Here is a 17,860-nt window from a genome sequence, read left to right on the forward strand (position 1 = left end):
GCATGGTCAAGGGGCTGGGCTGGGGTGGGGAGCAGCCCGCCAGGCCTACCTCTAACCCAGAGGCCACCCGGCTCTTTGCTACCCTGAACGCAGGGCCACACGGGAAGCCCTGAGGATGGACTGTGTGCACACACACAAACCCGAGATATGCGGGCGGTCAGACCTCTGTGCCGGGCAGACCCAGACCCTGCACCCAGAACTGAACCCGGGACAGAGCAGGTGCCAGCTGCACCTTCCCAAAACCACCAAGTCGCCTCAGGATAATTATTTATTATTCATAGTCATCAGCATCTTCATTAATTATTCATATGATCCTTAATTATTATCCTTAACAATAAGAGCAGTAAATAGCAGAAAAGTCCTTGAGGTGCCTAAGGCCCAGGGCCGGGTGCCTCCGGGCAGTTAGACCAGCTAATGCCCCCAGGGCAGTGGGGGGACCACAGATCCCCTGTCCACTGCCCGGCCCTGCCCCTGCCCCTCCCAGTGGGGCCCAGGGGACTGCAGGAGGACATGGTCCCAAGGGCGAGGGAGGAGCTGCTCCTTCACCGGTCTCCCCTCTACGGCCAGGGCCTCCTGGCCAGGGCCTCCGAGGGGAGCGGCCCAGGCAGTGCGCAGAACCCTGGTGAGCCACGTGTCCACACCAGGCAGCCTCACTAACTACCCGGGTCTGAGCCGTGTCTGTGCAGGGGCTGGGAGGTGAGGGCCCCCAGCTGGCCGGGCAGGGAGAGGCGCCGAGTAGGGCCATCTTGCGGGAGCTCTGGGGCTCCCGGGGCAAGCTCCTCGAACGCCACAAACTGGGAAACCTGCAAAGAAAGAACAGAGTGTGAGCAGGCAGGAAGGCCCAGGAGGAGGAGAAGCGGGTAGGGGGACAAGAGGATCCAGGCCACAGAAGACAGAGAGGAGGGTCAGGTGGGCACAAGAGAAGGGCCCGAGCAGACAGAAAAGGACAGGGACCACAAAGGTGAGGCACTGTGTCGGGAAGCACAGAAATGCACTCTCAGCGCAAGAGCCCGGAGCTGGGGCAGCCAAGGGGTTTGCGCCTGCCCCGGGGGGCCTGGCTCCCACCAGCAAGACTCAGGCTGCAGCCTCTTTCACCTGGGGAACCTGGCTGCTGGATCCAAACCTAACCTGGAATAAGGAGTCTCTGCGCTGGGGCAGAAGCAGGGACAGAGAGTGCTCCTCCCTGCAGTTCTAGAAAGAACTCCAAGACTGGAGTCGGAGACAGGCTGGCGGCCAGGCTTCTGAAGGCCAGGGAGAGCGCCAGGGCAGGCGGGAGGGGCTTGTGGGTGCTGACGCGGTGCTGGTGAGATCTCTGCGGGGGAGGCTGTGAAGGGAGACTGGCACATTCGCTGACGTGGGCCCTGGTGTCTGCAAACAGGAGCAGGCAGCATATGGGAGGGGGAGCGGTGCCAGGGGAAGGGGGTGCGTGTGGCGCAAATCCTAGGCCGCCTCTGGGAGCCGGAGCAGCCCCCTTCTCCACCCTGAGGAACTGGTGCCGGGAGCCTGAAAGCACATGTGTTCGCTCAGGAGAGGACAAAGGGCACCTGATGCCCGCCCCCAGCAGGCCCAGGAACTGCTGCCCCTTGGGCTTGGCCTCAGCACAATTGCCAGCAGCCTTCAAAACAGCACTGTAATACAGTGAAAGCAGGGGTCCAAGACAGGCAGAGAGGAAGACCAGAGCAGGGGCCCAGGACCATGCCCCACCCGGTCCCAGGCTCAGGTAGCTCCATCAGCGCTGGACCTGCAGATGATGCCAGGGGAGCCTGAGTCACTCTGCTGCTGGTTTCCAGTCCCTTGCTCCTCGGTGAGAGGAAGGAAGGGATGGGGTGCTGGGGGTCTGAGGCAGACAGGGGGGCAGATAGGGACACAGCAAATAGAAAAAGCAGGGTAGGAAAGGCAGGCCTGGGGTGCCAGGGTACCTTGGAGAGGGGCTCAGGACTAACTCACCTGAGAAAGCGAGTCCAGGGTGAGGGTGGGGACGGGGTTGATGGGCAGCAAGGGAGAGGTGGAGGTGGGGCCGGGCCCTGGGGTGGTCACAGCACTGTAGGCAGGAGGGACCAGTGTCATTTGTCTCTGTAGCAGCTGCAGAACAGTGGCCATGTCTGCACTCAGCCGGGTCTCCAGCCTGGGCAAGAAGGAGGGAGGGCAAACTTGGGTCCCATAGAGAAGGAGGATGTTCAGGGAAATGGAGATGCCAGGCACTGACTCTGAGACCCCCTGGGGGTGGGGTCAGGCAGCTGGTCAACCCCAGGCTCCCTCTGCACCTTGGGTGTGGATAGCGTTGGCTCAACTTGGCTTGGAAGAGTGGATTACAGACTGGCCAAGACTCAGCAGAACTCTCCCTTTACCCCAGGACACCGCCAGGGGACCAAAGAGTAGACTCCTATGCCCATAGCAAAGCCCACTTCCTGCCTCTCACACACACACACACACACACACACACACACACACACACACACACAGAGTCATCCGCCCTACCTGTTGAGCTGCCGCTGCAGGGCATCCAGCCTGCTCTCCACATCGCCCCGGGGCCGCCGGCCCGGGCTGGACAGAGGGATGTTGAGGAGGCTGGGGGCAGGGGCAGGGCATCGAGGCAGCTCCTGGTACTGGCGGCCCCGACTGTCCCCCCAAAAGCTGAAAATGTTGGACACCCCAGAGAAAGCGCCTGCAGCAGGGAGAGCAGGGGTGAGGCTGGGGAGAAAAGCCACACCCGCCACACCCCCCACGGCCCCGCCCCGCCCCTACCAGACAGCGGGTTGCACGTGTCGCTCTTGTCACCATCTTCCGTCAGGGGCTCCGTGCCCCGTGGTTCCCCGGGGGGCCTCGGGCTGGAGAAGGGCACCAGGCGCAGGGGGCTGGAGCTGTGGCCCTGACCCTCATCCTCACTGCTCTCCGGGCTGGAAGGGCCACTGGACGGGCTGTCTCCCCATGGCGTTCCTGGCCGGCCCCAGCCACTGGGCCCTGCGCCCACCCGGCCTGGCCCCAAGGCCGCCACCTCCCCAGGCTGCTCAGGGTCTGCAGGGGAAAGAGATGGGGCCTCAGGGGGGAGGGGCTAGGGTCCAGGCTGGGGATGCCCTGGGCAGCTCTGCTCCTGACCTCAGAGAACTCTGGGGACCCCTGGACCCCTACGGTGTCCCTGTAGGGCCTCCTTTGTCTGTATCCACCCTCCTCAACATCTCAAGGCCCAAGACTCCAGCCCTGTGAGGACCAAACAGCCCCTCACCTGCCCTGGAGCTGAGGAGAGGCTTCCTGGAGGAGGCGTCAGCTCAAGGGGGCCACAAAGGCCGACTGTTTGGACAGCTGGAGTGGGGAGTGGGCACCGTGGAAGGGACAGGAGGGTCCAGGGGCCCGGGGTCATCCTCCCCTCCCAGCCCCTCCTGTCCCCTCCCTGCCCGCCCCTCGCCCACCTCACCCTTGTCGGTGCGCCTGCGAAAGGACAGCTTGCGCTTGCGTTGCCGGTTGAAGCCACCCTCTAACTCGGTGCTGCCAGGAGAACCCGGGATCATATTGGTCTGGAACCAAGAGCGGCGTCAGGGCCCTTCAGCACCCTCAGCCTTGATGCCTCGTTAATACAAGGAGCTCTGGGGAAACCCCCACCCCCACCCCATTCCCCACTTCCTTGGGTCTCTGCCCCTGGCCCAAGGCTGAAGTGGGACTTTCACAGCCTGGTATGGCTGTCGTATGACCTGACAGACAGGGAAACCGAGGCAGAGAAACAGCACCTTAAGGTCACACAGTGAAGGGACAGCCTCACAGCCGGAAGAGGAGCAGGTAGCTCTCCTGGAGGCAGAGGCCAACTCCGGATGTCCCACTCACATCTCGAAGGTTGAAGGTGATCTCCAGGCTGGACCAGAAGTGGTCTGAGAACTCAGGGTACATGTCCAGCACCTCCAGTAGGTCATCCCGATGGATCTTGTGCAGGTCGCAGTAGGTGAGGGCCCGCACATCCCCGTTGGACTTGCCAGGCCGTGCATACAGGTTCAGAGGCTCTCCAAAGATGTCATTCTTCCCTGGGGGCCACGGAGAGGACAGAGACCTCAGCCCATGGGGCCAGCATCATGGGGGCCACGGAGCGGACAGAGACCTCAGCCCATGGGGCCAGCATCATGGGCCCCAGGAGGCATCTGCCATGTAGCCTGCAACGCCTGAGGGAGGAGCCAGGAAGGTTGGTTCTCCCAGCAAGTAGGACCCAGGCGAAAGGACCACCCCGGATGCCCCAGCTCTGCTGGTGGCTCTGAGTTCCTTGGGTTGTAATCCTCCTATGAACCCTTAACCACATGTCCCAAACACTCTCGAACTCAATAGCTGCATCCGCAGAAGCACACCCTTCAAACCACAGACAAGCACAGTGCAGTGAACCAGGACCAGCACCCGTGTAACCGAGAGAAAATAAGGTAGTAGAGCTTATCTCGTCACAGAACGAAAAAGAACAGAATGGACCGCATGCTCTGCTCTGCGGTCAAACTTGATTGAGCTGTTGGGGGACTGCTTGAGGAGTAGGTGTGTGTGTTTATGCTGAACTGAGAAATAAAAACCTATGTGAGGGAGGGGCAGGGAAGGAGTCGCAAAGAAGATTCAGATGTGTCATGCACAGGTACCAACTCCTCCTGATGAATACAATCCTTATGCGCCACAAACGTGGACTAAGAAAAGTAATTCTTTTTTAAATCCAGAATGTTCCGTGAGCCATGGTCAAAATCGTTTTGATGCATCTGTCCCTGTGGCATGCAGGGTGACGTGAAAGACAGGCAAGACCAAGAAACCCCTAACGTGCAGACTCACGGGCACAGGTGGGCCAGGGCAGGGCGGGAGAGCTGCAAGGGGGAGGGGCGGGACGCCCTTCCTCTGGACACGCTGATAGGGGCCTAACGTGCTGCTACTGCTCGACTGCTCGAGGCTGCAGGGAACCCTCTGACCTAGTGAAATCTATGCACAGCCCCCAGGTAGGCACCTGCCCCTCCACTGCATACCTGGAGCATCTATATTGGGTCCTACTTTAAGGAAGCAAGAAGTATCTGCCTATGGGGAGATCATAAAGCTCCCTGAAATTCAGGGGAACCCGGAAACTCCCAGAGTTCTGAACCCCAGACCCTGAAGGATTCTCTCTGCTGCCCCCTCTGGTAGTCCTAAGCATGGATAAGTTAAAGGAACCAGACACCTTGACAGCAACCCCAGGCGGACACCCCAGTGACTGCCTATTCAGAGAGCTGAGGCCTCTCTGGGCTTTAGCAGTCATCTCCCATCTGCTAGTCACCCACATCCCATACCCAGGATGGCCACAACGACGTCGCCCCGCAGTATCTCAATGGAGCCCCGGGAGATGAAGTAGAGGGCAGTAAGCAGGTCCCCAGCGTGCACCAGCGTGTCCCCCGGCGGTGCGTGTGTGGTCTTGAACTTCATGGCCAGGGCCCGCAGGCAGCCCTTGGTGGCCCCACGGAACGGCTTACAGTGCTGCAGCAGCGAGCGGTTCAGGTGCAGGCAGATGTCAGCCTGCAGGCACTCGGGAAAGCCCTTCAGCACCTGAGGGAGGGTGGAATGGCTCAGGACGCCACCCGCACCCCAGCACGGCCCACACCTCGGTCTAAGGGAAACCTGCGCTTCCAGGCCCCAGAGATCTGGGATGTTCCCAGAGTGCTCTGGGAAGCACCTGGGTTCCCACTCCAGCTGCACCACCTCTGGCTGGGCACCTTGGTTTCTAGACCTCCGTGTTCTCAAGGTAAGTGCAGGACCAAGTCCTCCCTCTGGCCATAGTAGGATTCAATGCCATCGCCTATGTGAAGGGCCTAGTACGCACCTGTCCCAAAGGCAAAGCTCTCCCAGGAAGGGGCCCCTTGGGCTTCAGCTTGCTGCTGGGCAAAGGAGGCGCCATGCTCCCCAGGGTCCTTCTTAGCACTAACCACGACCATCTGACGCCCCCTGCCAGTGCTCACCGCGTTCATGTCGATGCCGTTGGTGTAGGACCAGGCGTGCTGGAAGTACTCCTCCAGGCGCTGGCGCAGCGGGTTGGGAATCTGGTGGAAGCGGATGAACTCCCGCACGCGGAGCATCTGCGTGTGGTAGCGGGCTGTGCCCGAGTACAGCCGCTGGATGATGGCCGACACGTTGCCGAAGATGCTGGCGTACATGAGGGCTGGAGGGCGTGGGTGAGTGGAGCCATCAGCATCCGCAGGGACCCCGCCCGCCCACGGGGACCCTCCACTCAGGCCCTGCACCAGGTCAACGACACCCGTGGTCCGGTCACGTCTCAGTCTGAGAGTGGATACACACATACACACACTCAAACACACGCCGGCCTGCAGCGCTCTCCTGCCCTGGTGTCCCAGCCTCCAAATCGGGTCCTGCTGGTGGGCCCTGGATCTCTACATGGGGGACGGGGACGGGGTGGGGGGACTCCGACTTGCTCTCTCTGCCCCCCCCGGGGCTCTTCCCCGCCACCCCCACCCGGCACCAGGCACACTCACAGCCAATGAGCATGACGCAGATGGAGAAGATCTTCTCTGAGTTGGTGTTAGGTGAGACGTTGCCAAAGCCCACGCTGGTCAGGCTGCTGAAGGTGAAGTAGAGGGCCGTGACGTACTTGTCCTTGATGGACGGCCCGCCCAGGCCGCTGCTGTTGTAGGGCTTGCCGATCTGGTCGCCCAGGTTGTGCAGCCAGCCGATGCGCGAGTTCATGTCCGGCTGCTCCATGTTGCCGATGGCGTACCAGATGCAGGCCAGCCAGTGCGCGATGAGCGCGAAGGTGCACATGAGCAGGAAGAGCACCGCCGCCCCGTACTCCGAGTAGCGGTCCAGCTTCCGCGCCACGCGCACCAGCCGCAGCAGCCGCGCGGTCTTCAGCAGCCCGATGAGCTGGGGGCCAAGAGGGGGCACAGTCAGGAGGCAGGCACACGAGGAGCAGGGGACACTGAAGCCTTGCAGAGGGTACTGCAGTGGAAGCTCCCCAAGACTTCCTCCCGGAACGTCTTCCTACTAATCAAAGCCGCCTTGCATGAAGTGCCTCCATGACTGCACCCAGCCTGCTGCGTTAACCTCTGTGCCAGCTTAAGGCAATATGGCCACCACCCCACAGTGAGAATGAGGAAAAGGGAACCCAGCTGGGCACGGGGATGATCGCCTGCAAGCCCAGAACTCGGGAGGCTGAGGCAGGAGAATGGCCCTGAGTTCAAGACCAGCCTGGGCCACATCGTGAGTTCAGGGCAGCCTGAACTACCTAGACTCTATCTCAAAAACACAAAAAAGAGCGCCCCAAAGGGTGCAACAGTACCCCAGTATGCCTCCCACTAGCTTCTAAGGCACTCCTGTGTAAATTTAAAAAACGATGGTTCCTTTGGGTATGCAAATTACAAAAGGAGCCCCCGAGCCCCTAAACGCTGTAGGTAGCTCATACGGAGAGAGGGATGGAGCGGGGATTTATTGAGGTACCTGTGCAACTCACTTTCTCTCTGCTGCACCCTCTTCACCCCACTACTTCCCGCAAGCTCCCCCTCCATCCACACCCTCCCAGCCTCTCTTCCCCTCTCCCCAACTCCCTCTGCCTCCCCACCAACCCCACCTCCTCAGAGCCGGAGCCAAAGATGAGTAAGTCAAAGGGGATGGCAGCCACCATGTCGATGAGAAACCAGCCCTTGAAATAGTGGACGGCAATGCGGCCGGGGTGGCTGACCACTTCCTCGTTGGCGTTGACATAGGTGGTGCGGAAGTTGATTAGGATGTCCACAATGAACATGATGTCCACGATGAGGTCCACCACGGCCAGTGGCTGGCAGGCATAGCCGCAGTCAGGGGCCTGGGAGCCCTCTTCGGTCTCCTTCAGCAGGAAAGCGGCTGAGTAGGGCGTGAAGACAGCCGTGTAGATGACCAGCAGCAGGATGAGCCAGTCCCACACAGCCTTGAAGGGGCTGTAGTGCAGGATGGTCCAGCGGTGGATGCGCGGTGCTTGCAGCTTGTACTCGGGGAGCACATCAGCGCCCAAGGACAGGACCTGGGCGGGTGAGGAAGGTTCAGGTGAAGGGTGGGGACAGGCATGGGACCTCGAGGGTAAGGCCAAGGAGAGTAAGGGGAAGCCAAAAGGTTTCCATCAGAATGTTCACCCCTCAGTCAAGCAGCCAGAGCTACTGACCACCCTCGGAGCTGGGCACTAGAGTTCCCAGAATGCCACACAGCACAGGGGGTCCTCTCCGCTGCTGGTTCCCCACAGTTCTGACAGCTCCCAGATACTCAAAAACAGTGTGCCCTGCAGTAAACCCTGGTACTGGTACCACCAGCCACTAGCAATGCAGACCAGACCCTCACACTGTAACAGGTACTATGCAATCTTCCCACACCCCAAGATTGCACACACACACACACATATACATACACACACCTATAGTTTTAGTCCAGAAAGAGATTCAAGCAACACAGCTCCCAGCCTGGGCAATGGCCCCAGAAGCCAGAGTCCTAACACACAAAATGGTCACTGAAATTCTCAGCCAGGCCTTTCATGCCACCAGCCCAAGGACACCAGCCACTGAGTCTCAGACCCCTCCACTGGGGGGTAGGGACCAAGACACTCCCACCCGCTTCTCTCCCAACCCCCCTCTCTCCCAGGGCAGCCTCCCACACTTTGGAAGGGACATAGAGGACACAGCCCAGCACAGAGGAGACCACGCTGGGACATGCACAGGATCTCCTGGGGGCAGCAGCACGACCTCCCAGAGCAGGGGACGCTAATCACAGCACACGTTCTCCCAAACCAAACCAGGGAGAATTAGGCCAGCTCTCCACACTGTCCTGGAAGCCTGTGTGAGCTCGTTTGTCTGCCCTTGCACTCAGAATCCCCTCTCAGGGAATCTGACTCATGCCAACGGCCCCTTCCCAAAGCCTCCAACCCCGGACCTGTGCCCCCTGGGCTGCTGGACGCAAGGCCTTCTCCACCCCCCAGAAGCACTGAGTCCCAGGAGTGGGCACCCTCGGGCCTCTGGGCTAGAAGGAGTCCCAAGGACTCCCATTCATATTCAGGCAGAGTTCCCTGGCGCCCTGCACAGGTGGGGCTGCTTGGAGAACATCTCCTTAGGGTAAATAACTGGGAGCTAAGATGAGTCATAGTTAGGAATTTGGCCACCGTGGGATGGACACAGAGCCCTGGAGAAGGCAGAAGCAGCCTGGGCCCGGAGCAGGCAAGGACCCTGTGGACAGCCACCAGCCCAGCCTTCGACCCAAGCAGCTTCTCCGTAGCTCAGAGGGCAAATGTGCACGGTACAGTGGCCTTTCAGGGGTCAAGGAGGAACTGAAAAAGGAACCGGCCAGGACCCCACAGACCAGGGGCGGAAGAGGGTAGCTGCCCTGGAATAGGACTCATCCCTGTGCCTGAGGTGTCAGGCCCGGGGGCTTTACTGGAGCACCCAGGACAGCAGCAATCGCGCTCCCAAGTCTGCCCGCAGCCCCACGTGTAGGGTACCACTGGGATGCAGGGTCTGGATTCACCAGCCTCATCTGCCCAAGGGTCAGCCTTGGGCCAGGTATGGAACCCAGCTGATGCATAAGCCTGTAGAATTCTGATCTAACCCCCATTCCTGTCCTGTGGGTGAGAAGAACCCTATCTACACCTGGGCCCCTGCTGCAAGGAGTCTGTGAGCCCAAGCAGAGGGGGGTCAGGGTAGATGGGTGGAGGTGACGGGGGGAGATTCTCAGACTCACCCCAAGCCCCCTTCTAGGCTCTAACAGAGGACAGCCACTTGGGGCAGTGAGGTGGCTGGAGGGGGTTACCTGCCTGGGGCCCTGCATGCCCTCACCACCCCTCAAGTGCCCTCTGACCTCCACTTCCTCAGACTCCCTGAATGGAAGCCAAGCTCCTCCGCCAAGTTTAGGGTCCGCTCCCAGCACAGAGGGAGGGAGGCCAGTGCCTCCATGCCAGACTTAGCTGTTGCTCACCAACCTCTTGGGGTCTCTGCCCACTGGCTCCTCACCTCCCTCCATCTCCCCGCCATCCTCTCTTGGCACTCATCTAACTCCTGTTGTCCCTCTCCTCCCTTTGCATTCCGAGCCACTGGTGCAAGTGGGAGAGGCCGCCCAGGAAGGAAAACACTGGGAACCCAGGACCTGCAGGCCGGGAAGAGAGTGAGCGAACAGGCAAACCCCAGGACTCCCCAAACCACCCTGCTTCCTGGAAACCCTCTCTCCACCCTGCAGCCAGAGCCCTCTGGGCCACACGCCTCCCCTCAGTGCCACCACCCTGCAAAGGAGGGGGAAGGGCTGGGGCGTCACCTACCTCCTGGGCCACCAGGCTGGAGATGCGAACAGCCCGCCTCACTCGGCCTTTCTGGGTCCTGGGCCGCAGAGCCCCTGTCCCACTCACCTTCCCTGCTGAGGCCGCCATGGAGGGCTTGGCTGCCCCCAGCCTGCTTGCTTGGGGGCCTGAGGCCCTGGCCAGCACCTGACTGGAACCCCAGCAGCACTCCCAGCCCAGGCTGCGCCCCCAGAGCTGGCCCAGTGGCAGCTGGGGCCACCGCTGGCATGAAGCCAGGGTGGCAGGAGCTGAGCCCCAGAGCTGGGGTCACCTGGGCAGTGAGTGTGGTCTGTAGCCTGCCTGGCTGGCGCTGCCCATGGCCCCTGGTGTGGGCCCGGCTGCCAGGGCACTGTGCTCTGCTCTCCTGCCGCCAGCCCAGCAGTTGCGGTGGGAACCGAGGTGGTTCCTCCGGCCGGCCCCTCCTCCTCCCAGGTCCCCACCCCGCCACACTGGGCTCCCCGGCCCCGCCCGTGCCCGCCCCTCCACCCCGTGCCCGGCCAGCGGCCCCCTCCCCCGCGGCCCGCTCCCGGCTCCTGCTGCAGCCGCTCCCGCAGCCCATGCCCCTCCCCCTCCACCCGGCAGCCCGGCCTGTCACCGCAGATTAATGGTCTCCCCGACACCCCCGCCCCGCCAGGCCAGTGCCGAGCCAGCCAGAGTCAGACAGAGACACCCAGAGATGGAGAGACGCCCGGTGACTGGCAGGGACACACAGACACATATAGAGGCACACGCGCACGACCCACCACACACAGGCACATGCCACTGTCACAGGAGCAAGGCACATGCCAGAGGGCCGGGTGGGAACAGAGACCCGGGAACCAGCGGGGAGAGGCGGAGGCGTCCAGATAAGGGCCTGGGGTGAGGGGGACGATGCTCTGGAGTCAAGGCTGAGGGGATGGAGACCTGGCAGAGACCCAGAGAGCCAGAGGCAGCAGGACCAAGGCCAGGACGCCGGCCAAGGAGGCCAGAGCAGGGCTGTTCCCTCACATGGGCCAACCAGGCAGCCACTGCGCCCAAGGCCAGAGGGGGCGGCTGAGGACAGGGTCCTCTGCCATCCTGGGCTCCTCCCGCCCTCGCTGCAGGGATCCCACTCCTGACCCTCCACTTTCCCTGGGCCAGGGTGTGAAGAAGGGGCTGGGCTGGCCCCCGACCCCCCTGCTGCCAGGAGGGGACCAAGAACCAGGTCGGCCCTGCAGTGGGTCCCATTAGTCAACGCCCCGAGGCTGGTGGTCTTCTCTGGCTGGGGATTCAGGGACCTGATCCCTCCCGCCCCACCTCACAAGGGAAGGAAACGCCTCTCTCAGGCTGTGGGACAAGACAGGAACCTCCAGGCCACCTCCCACCGCCCGCTAGCTGCCACCTGCCTCACCTCGCCCAGCGGAATCAGGACCCTCCTGACCTTGACCTCTGTGCCCCTTTCAGTTGGAAGCTCCTCCTGATGGCTTCGCCCACCCATCACGGCCCTCCCATGTCCCTAACCTCGAGTGTCTTGTCCTCACCCGGTCTGCTCCAGCCACCACCCACCAACCTACCTGCGCCTGCCTGTCCCAGGGCCACCTCCCCTCCAACCTCCCTCTCTAGGGCTCATCTCCCCATCCTCACCAGCAGCTCATCAGGCTGGGCCCCCACCTCACCCCTCTGAACCACAGCCTGCTCCCGCTGCTTTCGCTGGAAGCTCCCCACAGGTGAGGAGGAGTCAGGCCACTGGGCACCTACCTGGGTGACCTTCTCGGTGACATTGTGGGTCCGCTCCTTTATCTTGGGTGCTATGATCTCCCGGTCGCTGGTGGGCGAGGCCAAGAAGGGGTCGCCCTTGAGGTCCACAAAGTTGAGGGTGATTTGGGGGATCTTGCTAATGGTGCGGTAGCGCACGAGGTCAGAGTCTGAGGTGGAGTTTAGCAGGCCGCTGCGCAGGGGGTGCATGGCCCCTGGGGTGGAGAGGCAAAGCCGGGTCAGGTGGGCGGCCCAGGGCTGGAGGACAGTCAGACACTCAACACCGAGGCTGGGGTGGAGCCTGGGCCCTGCCTGGCCATCAAGTTCCACTCAAGAGACCCGCCGTCATGGAAACCAGCTAAGGCCAGCCCCTCCTCATTTTAAGGGAGCAGGCATGACGCTATATGAGATGTAGCAAGGGCCTGTTCAGTGGGCACTGAAACAGCCAGAGGCCAGGTGGTATCAGGAGCCACTGTGACCTCTCCTGCCCTTCCCAGTACCCATGGTCTTCCCTGCCCCAGGACGTCCCGGGACAGCCAGCTCCATGCACGAGCAAGGGCTCTGTGAGTGGAAGAATGTAATGGGATGAATGAACATTTAATACAGTAAAAGGCCACTTAATGAGATTAAATGAGTGCTTAATAGCATTTCCATCTCCCAGGCTCCCAGGTCCCCAGGACGTGGGGGAGAGGGAGGAGGCCTGGCGGGGCAAGGGCAAGGCAGCTGGCTGGGCATGTGCCCTCACCGGTGCTGGCGTGGCGCGGGGGCGGAGGCAGCGCTCCAGCACGCATGGCCTCGATGTCGTCAGCCGAGGAGGCTCGTCGGACGCTGGCGCAGCTCTCCCGGGAGCGCGTCCGAGCCAAGCTACAGCTGGAGCCGGAGGCATCAGGATTGAGGCTGTGGGCCCTGGGCGAGGTGTGTGGAGGGCCGGGCACACTGGCGGGCGGGGAGCCTGGGGCCACCAGTGCGCGCCGCTCCTCCGCCGGTCCCACCACATGGTTGTCCAGAGCTGACACTTCGTCCAGGGCCAGTGACTCGCTGCTGGGTGCCGCGGGCGTCAGGTCCACGTCCACCACCACAGCCCCTGGGGCACCCGCGCCACCTGTGCCCCCTGGCCGAATGGATGACGACTCCCTGGCAGTCAAGGCCAGCAGTGCAGGAAGCTTCAGCCGGAAGGTCTTGGCTCGGCCTGTGGGAGGAGGGAGCCCAGTGGCATGGGGACTGCAAGCTGCCAGAGAGCACAAGAACTGGAGTGCTGGCCACAGGGATCCGGGGACCATGATGGGCCAGCCCTAACACCACGCACAGAACTCACCTCCTGAAGACCAGCCAATCTCATTAAAGCTTAATCCTATTCAACTCCCACTTCCAACTTTCTGCTCCCTAAGTCCTCTGTGATTTTCACAACTGCACTGGTAGGTACCACCATCTCCTTTTTTTTAATTTGTTTTTGTTTTTTGAGACAAGGTCCCGTTTTGTAGTTCAGGCTGGCCTTGAACTCACTATGGAGCCCAGACTGGCCTCAAACTTGCAGTGATCCTCCTGCCTCAGCCTCCCAAGTGCTGAGGTGTCCACCACCAAGCCCTACCCATCATCTCCATTTTAGACAGCAGGAAACTTGAGCCTAGATTCCTTGGGGAGCTGCCGGGGGCCACACAATCAATGCTGGGCCTGCACCGATTGAGGGGGAATGATGCCCCCCTCTTGCTCCCACTCCCTGACAACTGGCAGCCAGCACCCATAAGGCTAGCGTCATTAACGTCGTGTCAGAGCTTGAGAAACCAAGGAGTGAAGAGTTTTGTCCTGCAAAAATTAAACCAATGAAGCCATCCTGGGGGAGGCAGGGGATCCTGCCTTTGGGTCGGGAAAAGGTGAGGCCAAAGTGAGCTTCCCGGACAGCCTCTTCTCCACCAGCCAAGGCCACTCAGGGAGCTTGGCCAGGCCAGGATCAAAGACCAGAGGACAAGAGCTCCACGGAGAGAGGGGATCTGAGACCTCGAGACAGAGCTCTCTAACAAGCAGACAAAGCCGCTCTCAGTGGCCAGGGCCACCTGGCTGCTCGAGTGGGGCTGGAGCACCACTCCTCAGGAGAGCTGCGCAGGCTCTCTGGCACAAGGATTCCTGATTCTGGGCCCTGCCCCTCTACCTGTCTGTCCACTTACCAGGCACTAGCCAGCTGGTGGGGGGCCCCCGGTGATTGGTGTCTCGAGCTGGGGACCCCGCCATGTCCTTCTCCATCACCACCTCAAAGTTGAGGATGAACATGATGACAGCGCCATCCTCGTTCTTCACAGGCACCACGTCCACCAGACACAGGAAGCAGCTCCCTGCAGAGTGCAAAATGGGACCTTGTCTCGAAAAACATGAGTGTGGCCTCAGGCCGCAAGCTATAAAACTGGCCAGGATGGACCCCCAGGCCCAAAAGGGTCCAGCCACTTCCGCCTCCCCGAGAGCCCCCACAATTCCCTACCTGACCCCGCCCCTGGCCACATGCTTGCCAGTCTGCATCCTGTCCCTCCCTCTGCCTCAGACTGTCTCCTGTGTTCCTCTCTGCCTACCCCAGGCCTCTAGCCCTCTTGCCCTCTTTCTCACTGGTTTATGAGCCTTTCATTCTGTGTTTTCACCTGTTTCCTGGTCCTTTGTTTTTTCCCTCGTTCAAAGCAGTATAGCCCCATGTTCAAGCCCACGGCTGTAATCTCAGCACTCAGGAGGCTGAGGCCAAAGAACTGCCATGAGTTCGAGGCCAGCCTGAACTGTAAAGCGAGACTCTGTCTCCAAAAAACAAGCAAGAAGAACCCACAGGCTCTACAGGCCCTGAATCTCTGGCCTCCGATCTGGCCTCTGCTGTGAACTGATGTATGCATTGCTTTTAACTTGTTTAACACCCTGTGCCTCATTTTCCTCACCTACAAAATAGGAGTTAAAATAACTTTTCCCAGGAGCTGTAAAGATTAAATAAGTGGACGCTGCTAAGTGCTTGGGGCAAGGCCTGGCGGGCCCTGAGTGCTGCAGATGCCTGGTCACTGCTATCTGTCTCCGCCTCTGTTCTCTGAAGATTGGTTCCCAGCCACGGTGTCAGTCACAACAAGATAAGTACAGAAGTTGGAAGCAAGAGTTTCGAAACCTTACGGCAACTTGGCATTGCCACATCAGCCAAGCACGCGATCTTGGGTTTCACGGAAGCGCTGCTCGGTGACGTAGTAGAGCTAAAGAAAACTGACCCTTCACCAAAGCCCAGCTTTCCAGACCTTTCCTCTGTGTCTCCTTGGCTTCCTCCCTGTCCTTGATTTCTCCCCCTGCTCCCCGCCACAGTCTGTCTCTGTCCCCCAGAGCCCTCCTACCAGGCCAGGTCAGCTCACTGGTCCCCCTTGGCTCCGTCAAGCACAACCCCCCACCAAGCTGCTCTCTAAAAGATGCCACTTTAGGTTGAGCCCTCAGCCCCAGCGAGGGCCCCGCTCAGAGCCCTGCCTCCGGGAAGTCACCCTTGGTGAGTCAGGAGGACACAGTGACATCCTGCTTCCCCTCCACAGGACCCAGCCACGTTCCTCTTCTCCCGTCTTTCCTCATCTTACCTCCCCCTCCATCCCTCTGCCTTCTGTCCCCCCCAGTCTCCACATCCCCTCCCTCAGGGCCTCGCACCTGGACTAATGGGAACCAGCCTATGCTAATAGGGACCCACAGCGGTCATGGTGGGGGTCAGGAGTTGTGCGGTCCCCCCTGCTCACCTCTCTCCCCTCTGTATCTCGTCAGCCCAGCCCGGTGGCAGACCATGGGGGTGGGGGCTACGGGGATTTGAGTCAGGGTACAGCTGGCACCGTCAGGTGGTGCCTGATACTTGCCAGCCAGGGGATGTGGGGGGCAATGTCACAGGCCAGTGGGGACGCACAGGCCTGCCTCCCGGGACATGCTGGCCATGCTCCAGGTAGGCTCCTCAAGGACGGGGCTGAGACTGGAGCAGGGCAACAGCCTAAGTGGAACAAGGTCCGGAAGCCAATTTAACAGGTGACTTCAAGGTGAGGAGGAGCCATATCCTGCCATTCACCCTATCCCAGGCCCTGCTAGGGACCTGCGCTCAGGGGCTCTGCCTGGGTCTCCCTCCAACAGCCGCTCTTGTCCCCTGACCTCCGGCCTCTGACACACAGCTGTGGTGTTGGAGCAGCAGGGGGCTGGACCCAGCTGGAGCCCATCTGGCACCCAGACAACCGCCTGGAGTTTATGCCCTAATATGGTGATGGCCGGCAGCGGCCTGAGCAGAGCCTGGCCTCCTCTGGACTAAGGAGAGGCCGGAGACCAGGGAACCTCAGTTCCAGAGACCCCAGCACTCACTCCAGGACCTTGGAAATCCAAGCGCTCAAGTCTGGAACCAAGCAGACCCCAGCCCTTCCGGATGGCTTGGAGGATCTGCCCCTAAGACAGACTCCCAACAATTCTGACTTTCAGTCCGAGGCACCCTGTGCCCACTTCAGTCCAGGCTATGCAGCAGGAGAAGCCAGCTCTGCATTCTGAAACTCCCCCAGCCAAGGACCCTGGCATCTCAGATTGCAACCCCAGGACCCTCGCATCTCAAAAACAAAAACCCTCCCAATGCAGGAAATCTGGGATAAGCCTCCCTCACCGCACAGCCTCTCCCATACCCTGAAACACATCCACGCACAGATACCCCAGTCCCCTCCCTTTGTTGACATTCAAGAAATTTTTCCTTTTACATAATCCTATCAAAGGCCTGGTTATTCCAAAAATGTGACCCTCCCCAGCCCTGGCTAATGGCTGAAGCAGAGAGCGATTAGGTGGAGGATTGCTGGAAGGAAGGAAAGCGGGGTCTCAGTAGGCCCCCGCTCTGTGGCACTGTCTCACCTGTCTGGTGGACTTGGTCCTTTGCAAGCTGCCACACCACCTATGTCAGCTTTTCTGCCAGGCCTGCCAGCCGGAGGCTCCCAGTACTCTGGCCTGGCTCCAGGTAGCACCCCTCCCCATCACTGACTGAGAGCAGGAGAAGTGAGGGTCCCTGGGGGCAGGGGAAGGTCAGCCAGGCCAGAGACAGGGCCCAGGGGTGCACAGCAGGGCATCAGCACAGAGCAAACAGCAGCTGAGGGTGTCCTAGCCATGTAACTGTTTGGCAGAGAAGAAATGCCAAGAGAAGTGGCTCAGCTGCATCAGGAAGTGGCACAGCCATCCAGCGTGCCCGTATAGCCCAGATCCCGCCTCACCCAGCCCCAGCTCCTCACCTGCACCCCTCCCCTCCCACTTGCCCTGGCTCCCACCAGTGACCCAGCTCACCCAGGGCAGCTCAGAGGCGGCCTTAGGACGGGCCAGGCGGCCGGGAGCTGGGCAAGGCTGCAATTCCACCGGGAGCCACTCTGTGGCAGACACGGCCCACGCTCCCAGGCAGCAGGAACTTGGGGAAGCAGGGGGCAGCCAGGACAGCGGGGAGGGGTCAACTGGACTCGGAATTCCCCTTTCTGGGAGGGAAGAGGGCACAGGCTGTGAAGTCAGGTGGTCTTTGTGCATTGTTATCACTTTGGAGGGTCCCAGAGCCAGTCACCCTCCCAGAGTGCACATCTGCGACAAGTAATCACGCCCACCCCACAGGGCCACGGGGGTAAAATAATACGGGAGGGGGCTGGGCCTGGCTCAAGGGAGGGGCTCCATAAACTTGAGAAGGGGGAGAGGAGCACATGGTGGACAGGTCCCAGTAATGGACCGGGTCCCTGGGCCAGCCCACCTATACGGCTGATGCCAAAACACAACCTGCCACCCTCCTCCTGAAGCCCAGCCAGGCTGGAAAGACCCCGCTTTGGGTGAGGAGCCCGCCCTGCTCGGCCTAATGGAGATGGAGACCCGGAAAGGGAGGCAGGCGTGGACTGGCAGCCACATGTCAGC

At 60.9% G+C, this 17,860-nt stretch overlaps 1 protein-coding gene across 1 annotated transcript in view; it reads right to left on the bottom strand.

Moving 5' to 3' along the window:
- Nucleotides 1-255: 255 nt before the first annotated feature.
- Nucleotides 256-17,860, bottom strand: part of Kcnh2 (potassium channel, voltage gated eag related subfamily H, member 2) — a gene marked incomplete at its 5' end in the record, with an annotated part of 30,798 nt that continues 13,193 nt past the window's right edge. The window contains 13 exon segments of the mRNA XM_005404800.2: nucleotides 256-803; nucleotides 1,948-2,125; nucleotides 2,479-2,665; nucleotides 2,746-3,015; nucleotides 3,413-3,512; nucleotides 3,817-4,010; nucleotides 5,268-5,520; nucleotides 5,931-6,130; nucleotides 6,462-6,849; nucleotides 7,553-7,981; nucleotides 11,984-12,195; nucleotides 12,726-13,169; nucleotides 14,143-14,307. Of these exon segments, the coding sequence (XP_005404857.1) occupies nucleotides 654-803; nucleotides 1,948-2,125; nucleotides 2,479-2,665; nucleotides 2,746-3,015; nucleotides 3,413-3,512; nucleotides 3,817-4,010; nucleotides 5,268-5,520; nucleotides 5,931-6,130; nucleotides 6,462-6,849; nucleotides 7,553-7,981; nucleotides 11,984-12,195; nucleotides 12,726-13,169; nucleotides 14,143-14,307 (3,170 nt within the window). The 3' untranslated portion in view covers nucleotides 256-653.

Source organism: Chinchilla lanigera, unplaced genomic scaffold, assembly GCF_000276665.1.
Source record: "Chinchilla lanigera isolate Chin_1 unplaced genomic scaffold, ChiLan1.0 scaffold00090, whole genome shotgun sequence".
NCBI classification, from domain to species: domain Eukaryota; kingdom Metazoa; phylum Chordata; class Mammalia; order Rodentia; family Chinchillidae; genus Chinchilla; species Chinchilla lanigera.